This window comes from Panulirus ornatus, chromosome 4 (assembly GCF_036320965.1).
Source record: "Panulirus ornatus isolate Po-2019 chromosome 4, ASM3632096v1, whole genome shotgun sequence".
NCBI lineage: Eukaryota > Metazoa > Arthropoda > Malacostraca > Decapoda > Palinuridae > Panulirus > Panulirus ornatus.
The window spans coordinates 2193694-2204411 of record NC_092227.1 but is presented as its reverse complement, the minus strand read 5'-3'; the positions used below and the strand labels follow the sequence as shown (position 1 = coordinate 2204411).

Genomic DNA, 10718 nt, shown 5'->3' with positions numbered 1-10718 from the left:
CTGATTATCCGGCTACCGCCCATCGCGAGGTACTGCCTACTCCCCAACCACTATCCAAAACCCCAGCTACTGACTTACTCCAAAACAACTATCCAATGCCCCAATTACTGCCCTACTCCCCAACTATAGCAAGGCAACCCACCTTCCACTATTTTCACCCATACACCAAACACCACAGAGACCATCCTATTTCCACACACCCCAGACACCATCTAAACTACTTTCATACACCACAGTCACCACCCAACTACTACCATACTCCTCAGGTACATCCTGACACTTCAGCTATGGTTTGACATCCCAACTATTTCCAGGCATCCTATCTTCCCGGATACCTCACGGACACCACCAGAGACCATCTGTTTATTTCGTATTTTTGTTTAACAGAGAACCCCAGGTCCTGCATCTCTATCTATTAATTTAAATATAACTATAAATAAAATGCGTATCAACCGTATCACCGTTATCGGCTTGATAAGCTACCTGTGCGTCGTGGTGAGCGCGTACTACCAGCCGTCCATCTCCGTGGGCGCCAAGGGGCCCTTTACCTTCAAAGATGTCCAGGACTACCTCTACTCCCGTGGGGTGTACCAGACCCCTACTCCAGCTCCACTCACTGAGACCAGCCAGGATCCTGGTTCCGCTCAGGAAGTCAAAATGTTCATTCATCAAGAAAGTAAGGAAATTCTCACGAATCTTGGAGATCGAGAGAAATTGGTCAGAGGCAAATGGGACGAAGTGAAGAAACACTTCCGCAAAGAGATAGTAGAACTCATGCGCTTTGCTGAAGAGAGTGTGGAAGGTCAGGAAAAGGAATGGAAGAAAGAACTGGAATCATTTCGTCAAGAGACCTTTGAAACTCGTCAGACTGTAGACAAATTGCAGGAAGCTTATCGCGGAGATTATGACAGACTTTTAAACGAAAGTAATCATCTCCGCGAGACCGTTCAAAATATGACTTCGAACTTGAATGACACGATTGGCATGGTCGAAAACTTCATCCATGAAGAGAAGCTGAAGGCACAACAAGAAGATGCCCTGTTTCACGATCTTCAGAGGTTGAGCCAGAAGATGGAGCACATAACTCATGAACTGGATTCGATTCATGATCAGACTGGTAGAAAATTAGACCAGAACAAGGTGGAGGTCGACCCCGATGACTCGGACTCGGACTCAGATGACGAGGACTCAGACGACGAGGACTCAGATGACTCGGACTCAGACGACGAGGACTCAGATGACTCGGACTCAGATGACTCGGACTCAGATGACTCGGACTCAGACGACGAGGATTCAGATGACTCGGACTCAGACGACGAGGACTCAGATGACTCGGACTCAGACGACGAGGACTCAGATGACGAGGACTCAGACGACGAGGACTCAGATGACGAGGACTCAGATGACGAGGACTCAGACGATGAGGACTCAGATGACGAGGACTCAGACGATGAGGACTCAGACGACGAGGACTCAGACGATGAGGACTCAGACGATGAGGACTCAGACGACGAGGACTCAGACGATGAGGACTCAGATGACGAGGACTCAGACGATGAGGACTCAGACGACGAGGACTCAGACGACGAGGACTCAGACGATGAGGACTCAGACGATGAGGACTCAGACGACGAGGACTCAGACGACGAGGACTCAGACGATGAGGACTCAGACGACGAGGACTCAGATGACGAGGACTCAGACGACGAGGACTCAGATGACGAGGACTCAGACGACGAGGACTCAGACGACGAGGATTCAGATGACGACGACGTAGGCAGGAGGTTCCGGAGTTTCCTCAAGGAACAATTTGCCGAAGAACGCCGTCGCATTGAGTTCAGACGGAGCGGCCAGTGACGTGTTTGATTAAATCTAAACATAACTGGCTTATTGTACTGACCTTCTGATTATATGAGACCCCATCTCGGGGTCTTTGCATTTCATTTCTTTATTTCTAAAAAGAACATTAAACAAACTTTGACTAATCTTTTTACTTTCTAGTGAAGCGCCGCTTCTGTGACTAATGACTTTAGTCTGCGTTGTCGAGGGTGTAGTGGAGATGACCCTTGACCTGACCCGTTAGGGTGTATGGGTATTTTTCAAGGGAAAGCCGTAGAGTTTTTGTCTAGGGTGTAGAGAATATGAGTATGTTGAGGGCGGAGGAAAGACAGGGCTGAGTGAGAGGGAAACTTTCGCTTTTAAACGTGCGCTTTTCTTTTTTAATTTCTTGATTTCTTGCTCACCTACACGCATTCCTTTTTACACTGAACTAGACGTACTACTCTCGTGTTTGTATGACACTTCGAAGATATCAACTTTTAACCTGTGTGTGTGTGTGTGTGTGTGTGTGTGTGTACTTTAATGGTACAGGGAGGGAGTTCTACACTCATGGGGCACCATCTCAAGTGAGGATTTTCCCTTTTGGGCTTAGTCTTCTGTTCTTGACGCTACCTCGCTAAAGAAGGAAATGGTGAATATATATATATATATATATATATATATATATATATATATACATTTTTTCTCACATCTCCCCCATTTCCCGCGTTAGCGAGGTAGCGTCAAGAACAAATATTCCACATGGAAACGGATAATTCAAAGTGTCAAGCGCTTTCGTATTATTACATTGTCAACACTAAAGACAGACAGACAGACAGACAGAAAGAGAGAACCACTTGCAGAGGAATTAAGACACAAACAGGTGAAGAGATTAGGGCACAGGTCACCCCCGACGACCTCATCTCTCCCAAGTCACAAACTGAGGTTAACTGTCACCACGGGAGAGTCATGAGTCAGCACCCCACCAGTGTACACACACCTGGCTGCTGGCGGTCACGTCGGACAACAGCTGGTGTAACGTGTGGTCCACCTGCTCCTCCTCCTCCTCCCCGCAGATCTTCTTTGATGGCATTACTGTTACAGCTGCCACTCGCCTCCACTCGTACAGGAAATAACTCAGAGGAATATAAGAGAATAAGTTTTCTTCACGTAAAGATCGGGCAAGTGCCCCTCTCAGTGATTCACCTGGACTCTGTGTGTGTGTATCTTAACACACACACACACACACACACACACACATATATATATATATATATATATATATACATATAAATATAAACATATTTATATTTATATGTAGCTGCGAAACCTTTCGTTTATCACGTCATCAGGCAGACTGATAAAAGCATACACAAATGAAACTCACGTTACCGTGGGCTTGATTAAGCATAATTGACAAAACAGGTCATAACAGGTCGACTGGGCCGATTCCCTTTGCATATCTGATTGACACGTTAGGTCACAACAGCTCAGCTGGGCAGAAACCTCTTACATACCAAATCTGATATTACCAGATCACGGTGAAAGTGGTCGTAGGACATCACAGTGCTTACATCTTGGTCCCTAGAATTTCGGAAATGGGAAAACGTGGCGAAATTCCTTCACTTCAGCACTACGTATAGAAGTTTGAAAAAAGAGATAGATAAGACAAAGTAGATGAAAACAAAAATGAAGGGATGAAAATGTAAATGATGAATGAGTTTCAAGAAATTACATTATAAAGCCTGGTGATTATTCATCTAATTCCGATACCTTCGTTGGGGTCTTCAAGACATAACATTATGTTTCTCGAGAGCATCCCTTCCGGGCAATGTAGCATTTGGCAGAGAGAACCATAGAGTTCTCGATCGTATTACCACTCAAGATAATTTGATTCCCTAAAAGCAGCCGTTCATGATAACTATGTTCTTCCAGAAGTTCTTCTATATGGCGGCAGAGAACAAAAAGTGGGTCCAAAATATCCCTATGTGTTGTTCAGCTTTATTCAGCAAGGATTCATCTCTCTCTCTCTCTCTCTCTCTCTCTCTCTCTCCCTGGTATAGGATACTGTCTGAAGTTAATCATAAACTTTCTTTTTTTTCAGTGCCGAACACGATAATCCAACCCAGCCGTTGCTAAGTTTACACACATTCTTGGTTGGGAGATATTGATCGTTGCAGACTCCTCTCTCTCTCTCTCTCTCTCTGGGCTTAATAATGGCGATCCTTTCCAAGCCATTAGCCCAGTCCTGCGGCCATGCTCTTACCCTGTATTGGTCCAAAGACTCTTGGGTTTGTAAGAGTTGACAACAGCTGTTGTGGCTCCATGTAATCACCGGGTGGAAAAGCTGGCGAGTGGACACAGCATCTCCAACTCACACATTTCCGGCGCACACGTCTCTAGCACACATTCTTACATGACATATGTTCGGCTGAAATGACATGTTTGTGGTCTGGTATTCTTTCTGCTTGTTATATATATATATATATATATATATATATATATATATATATATATATATATATTATCTTTTTATCTTTTTATCTTACTTTTGTCGCTGTCTCCAGCGTTAGCGAGGTAGCGCAAGGAAACAAACTAAAGAATGGCCCAACCCACCCACATACACATGTATATACATACACGTCCACACACGCAAATATACATACCTATACATCTCAACGTATACATATATATACACACACAGATATATACATATGTAAACATGTACATAATTAATATTGTCTGCCTTTATTCATTCCCATCGCCACCCCGCCACACATGAAATAACAACCCCCTCCCCCCGCATGTGCGCGAGGTAGCGCTAGGAAAAGAAAACAAAGGCCACATTCGTTCACACTCAGTCTCTAGCTGTCATGTATAATGCACCGAAACCACAGCTCCCTTTTCACATCCAGGCGCCTCCGCAGCAACGTTTGTACATATAGGTAGGTACCTACGCAGCAACGTTTATACATACAGGTACCTACGTAGCAACGTTTGTACGTATAGGTACCTACGAAGCAACGTTTGTACGTAAAGGTACCTACGCAGCGACGTTTGTACACATAGGTAACGACGCAGCGACGTTTGTACGTATAGGTACCTACGTAGCAACGTTTATACGTATAGGTACCTCCGCAGCAACGTTTGTACGTATAGGTATACCTACGCAGCAACGTTTGTACGTATAGGTACCTACGCAGCAACGTTTGTACGCATATTTCCGAAGCATGTGTGCCATATTGGTGCGTACAGCGGAGCTCCCTACAACCTTTTATCCCAGGCGAAGAACACATATATCAACTAGTCTTTGATCTCAGGTGGCGACATATATGGACCATTAAAGGTGTTGGAAGCGCCAAGGCTTCTTTTCTCTCTCTCTCTCTCTCTCTCTGTAAGCCTCCTCCTGATCTTATATTTTCTCCCTAAATACTCCAAGAGACATTTGTGAAAAATGATACTTAGAAATAGAATCAGATTGAGCCACCTTTTAACTTTATATTTTTGTATAATACTGTATACTCTGAACCCCCGTCTAAGAGATATGTAGATTTGGTGTACCATCATAGTAAGTATATATATATATATATATATATATATATATATATATATATATATATATATATATATATATATATATATATATATATATATATATATACACACAGATATATACATATGGTCTCTTGGGAAGGGGGGGGGGGGGGAGCAGCAGCGCCAGGGACGTTGTGAACATTGGCTGTGTTGACAAGACGTCTGTCCTGGGCGTGATGGTTAGCGGAAAATTGTTTTGTTCTAGAGAACTCCTCACTTCGTGCAGGGAGGTAGGGAGAGTACCCAGGAGGTGAGCGTTAAGGGAGGGAGGTAGGGAGAGTACCCAGGGGGTGGGCGTTAAGGGAGGGAGGTAGGGAGAGTACCCAGGGTTTTATTACATGAAGTAGCGAGCACTGAGACGGGAGGAAAACAAGCGCACCTGACCTGGTGTGAGTGGATGATGCCCAGTTAATGAAATATCTGAGATATCCTCGGCCTTAAGGAAGAGATGTGGCGCTCAGGGCCAGAGAGAGAGAGAGAGGTGGGGGAATGGGGCGCACGCAGGATGGAGGAGCAGAAGTACTTCTCTTAAGACCTTATAGGTTTTACTCTAAAGATATATACTGGCTGCTGTTCCAAACGTTTTGTGAAGGTGTAAGCGTAGAAATGAGGTCGGACCTGAGGACCACTACCCTGAGGAAGGTCAGGTAAGGAGTTCTCAGGGTTTATAATTGAGTAAGTAGAGTGAAGATGGGGACTTGGTGTTGTCGGAGAGCAAGGACAATGTCTTCGTAACGAATAGGATGAGCGTCCAGGATAGAGAGGCTTAAATTCAAAGTAGCCCATGTAAAGGATGAGAAGGGAGGCAGGAAAAGAGGAACCCACACCTAAATCTTTTGATCTCAGAGAAGAATTGACCTCGGGAGGAGAAGGAGTTCGATCTAAAGCTTACATGAATAAGATCATGGAGAGTTTCCCCACACCAACAGGGAGGTGGAACCTAACCTTTAGGACACTGTGAAATGGGAGGTTTGGGGAGGACGTTGCTCGAGAGTGGCTCTTCTCAAGGCTCAGCCTTATGAAAAGTGTTCGCCAATATATATATATATATATATATATATATATATATATATATATATATATATATATATATATATATATATATATTACCTGCACGTTGCACCACTCACCTGTGTTAGAAGTAAACCTGACACCAGGTTCTGTATACCATATTGTATGTCATCTTCTTAATCAACAAACAGTGGATCATTGCTATTATTATTATCGTTATCATTATCATTATTGTTATAATTATCATTATTATTACCTGCAGGTGGTACGTATATGAGCTGGTTCATGAGACTGGTCCGTGTGTGAATAATATCTTTTCTGAAATATAGAATAGTTTAATAAAGGTGCTGATCAACTGTAGGTTTAACTATAATGCAATTTCGATGTTCAAAGTGAATTCTACACACCTGAATGTTACCCACGTAACAGGATTTTACTTCGAAACGTTTGGCATAATTGCATTTGTCCAACTACCGTTGAAATTGGTCCCGGGTGAAAGCTGACAAAAAAAAAAAAACGGAACAGGAACAGTAAACCTAATGCAGGATCCCTGCCTGATCACTCTCGTAAATAGCTTTGCCATCGTCATGATGTCTCTAACTCCACAGTGTTTCACGATGTCGAATGATTGATGGAGTTGACTCTGGATCTGGCAATCACAATTTTTCTAGATTTCTGATTAACATCGTAGTTGCCTATGTATTTTTGAAGTTCTGGATTTGTATTCGAAAACATTGGATGAAGACTTGTCATGCAGGGTGGGGAGGGTAGGTAAAGCGAACCAAGAGAAGGAGACAGGTACGAATATGAATCTTCAGGAAGATTCATGATATTATGAGCATGAGAATCTTAATAGATATTCTCGTATCTCTGAAAAGTAGACTCATTATGCTCCATACCTGTCCATCGTGGCCACACTCGATGGGAAATGAAACATCTGACAACACACTCATAATGAAGCCGATTCGAATCACGTTGAGCTCATACGATCGATCCTATGTCCGTCCTCGGAAAACTTCGGATCAGCGGAAAGCTGTATCACTAAGACGGAGAAAAGCTCACTCACCTTAAGAGCACCTAACACACTGGCGACGAAACACATGAGAAAATAAAGATAATTTCTTTCCTTTTTCCCCATGTTACAGGTCCTGGTCACGAACAGTTGACCTTAATGAAACTATGCCCTAAATGAAAAGAAAGACAAAATAAAAGGGTAACACAGGAAAAGGTTGGTCCAGAATAAAGAAAGTGAGAAGAAAAGAATGAATAGTTGAAAACAATGAGGAGGATAGATATCTGGCTTTTATGAGACAGAAACTAAGACTTACAATCTACATCGAAGATTGTAAGATGGTTCCCTGGGGTGGCTGCTGTCTACACCCTACTGACACGGAGGGTGTAAGATGGTCTCAGTCATCACTTCAACACTCGTAAGTCAGGACGTTATATACTTGCCTGAGTGGTTGCTGTCTACAGCCAATTAAGTTACACAAAGACCCCGCAATTCAAACTAAAAATCTACTCCCTGGCATATAAATCATTTCAGCGAAATGTGTAAACATTTCAATAGTTTTCAAGTCGATGAGAATTTTCTCTGTGTCCTGCACAGACGGAATTTACTTAAACAACACCTGAACGAACCTCCTGAACCTCGCAGCTCAGTTAACTTTAAGATTCAGAAAACTTGAAGTTTGTCAACACTCAAGCAAACATGGGCTCAGGTGGCCTTTTTGAGGAAAAACTTTTGCGTATTGTGTCGGTGATTTGATAGAGTGGGAAACGTTCTAGTCGGCGCGTTGGCAACTTTTTAAGTAGTTATACAGCTCCACTGTCCAGGTGATGAAAGATTACTCTCAATATTAGAGAAGAGGAAAGGCTAAAACTCTGGTCATTACATGGAATATTCATCATACAGTTTGAAACGATACAAAAAAGCCATATTATCGTATATCAGATATGTAAGAATGTCGTACATTAGATATGCAAGAGTGTCGTACATTTCAAAGTTCTTTCACTGTCATACAGCAACCGTACACGAGTGTCTCATATATCACTGTTATACAGCAGTGTCATACGGAAGTGTCATACGGCACCACCTGCATATATAGAAGCGTCTTGTAGCAGCATCATATGGCACTTTTGTAGAGAAGTGTCGTGAGACAGTGTCACGTAGAAGCGCTCTCAATAGACAGTGGTATAACAGCCGAGGCATGTGCAAGTGTCACATTACATACGGTCACCGCACTTCTTGCTTCATGACCAGAACTATTTCCCTTTCTGCTTGCAGCTGAGAGAGAGAGAGAGAGAGAGAGAGAGAGAGAGAGAGAGAGAGAGATCTTTTCTTATGAATGCACCACATACCGTGTGGGCACCACTCTCTCGGACCACAAGGTCGCCCTGATGTAATAAGGCGTTGTCCTGGTACCATGAGGACGCTTAGGTCCCTCTCACATAAGTGGTACTACCTCATACCATCACTATGGTACGCTATGGTATAGTGATGGTACACTGTGGTACCGGGTGATGATACCACGGTTAAGACGAAGGACAGCAGGTCATGAGTTACGGCAGCAGGTCATGATTGACGGCAGCAGGTCATGAGTTACGGCAGCAGGTCATGAGTTACGGCAGCAGGTCATGAGGAACGTAGTTATCACTACAATCCATAACACTGGCTGACCAAGAAACCCATTCTCCTGTTATCACCAAGGTATCGTTTCCCCTTGGGACGTATAGTTGCTCACTGAGATACGTCATTTCCTCCTGGGACGCATCATAGACCCTGGAACGCATAATTGCCACCCTGGAACGTATCATATCTCCCTGGGACGCTCCTCTGGTATGTCTGTTGGTCAAAGGTCACGTGTTTCAGACCCTATCATCATCTACGGAAGGAGTGATTCCCTAGCCACGCAGTCAGGTAGGAAGCATGACCCCGTGTAAGCCAGCGACGTAAGTTTTCATCAAGTTTAGGAAGTCAGTTCGACTGCCTTGGTGAAGCATGTCGGTGGCCCATTGTTTGTTTCCTTCTTTCCTTGGTTACTGTAGGTTCTTGGGTCAAAATTCTTGTGTTGGACAAGGTCGCTACATCGTCTTTTAAGGTCAGTCCCAGTGCTGGAAGTTGTATCTTTCTTGACCTTAGTGGTCAGACTCAGTGTACATCCTTGACATGACCCCGACGGAAGCTTGAAAAGACGACGAGTTACTAAGGTTGGTGTACACAAGTTCGAGGTCTTGCCCCTTGTCTCTTCGGGAAGGAGTAGTTCGAGGTTGTGTGTCAGCTGGCGATTCACGCTGTCCAGGTCTCCGTCAGCAGAGGTCCAGCAGGTTTATATTATGGAAGACGACACGTCCAGGGTCGCCTGTCGTCGTTAACTTATCCGGTTTCAGCCTCCCAGCCGACTGACAGGCGGGGTCATTATGCCTCAGTTCATGTACCCGAGTTTAGGTATTGTATGTAGCGGGTTCTAAAGTCAATGCTCGTTTTCTACGTACAAGGTGAGTGGATGACACGATCACATGACAAGGATGACATAATTACATGTCAAGGATGACGCGATCACATGACAAAGGTGACACGATCATATGACAAGGGCGATAGGATCGCATGTCAAAGATGATACAATACCCCACGTCTAGGAGGAAAGGATCCTATGTCTAGCTTCTGAAGTCTTAGATGACGTGTTGAGGGTGACACTATCACATGTCTAGGATAAGAGGATCGCACTTCTGAGGCGACATACCGAGGATGAGGGGAAGGAAGGAAAGATCAGACGATGGAAATGACTAACTTCCAGCCATGCTCCCTCACGCCACCTGAGGCTATCTTAAATCAAGTTCTGGTGATCCTCTTCGACTCATTCTCGAAAGAGGAGTTCCTTTACCTTTCCTTCTGAGGGGATCAGTGGGACCAGACTCAACCTGTCACGACTGACATGACCTTGGTCAGTCAGATCCAACCAACTATGGGAGACTACGCATCACATTTCCAATGCTTATTCTTGAATGTTATCGCTGAATCATTCACAGTAACGGAACATTTCGTACAAACACTTGGCCATCATCGGGTGACTCAAGAATAAAACTTGAAGAGACTATGGAAGGTAAACACGTGAGGGATAATAACACGACCAGATCGTGGGGGGAGATGCCTTTGTTGACGTTGGGGTCGAGATGTGGTCAGTTAGGGTTAGAGGGACGCGCTAAGGCCGTCCGATCTGGCGTGGGCATCGGGTCACATAAGGTATGTGTGTGTGTGTGTGTGTGGGGGGGGGGGGGGGGGGGGGGGGGAGAGA

At 44.3% G+C, this 10718-nt stretch overlaps 1 protein-coding gene across 1 annotated transcript; it reads left to right on the top strand.

Annotated features, from left to right (window-relative positions):
• The first annotated feature begins 423 nt into the window (after positions 1-423).
• LOC139765076 (uncharacterized) lies at positions 424-1952 on the top strand. Its single transcript, XM_071692209.1, has one exon. It carries the CDS (start codon positions 442-444, stop codon positions 1855-1857), a length of 1416 nt encoding a protein of 471 aa, XP_071548310.1. The 5' UTR covers positions 424-441; the 3' UTR covers positions 1858-1952.
• Positions 1953-10718: the final 8766 nt, after the last annotated feature.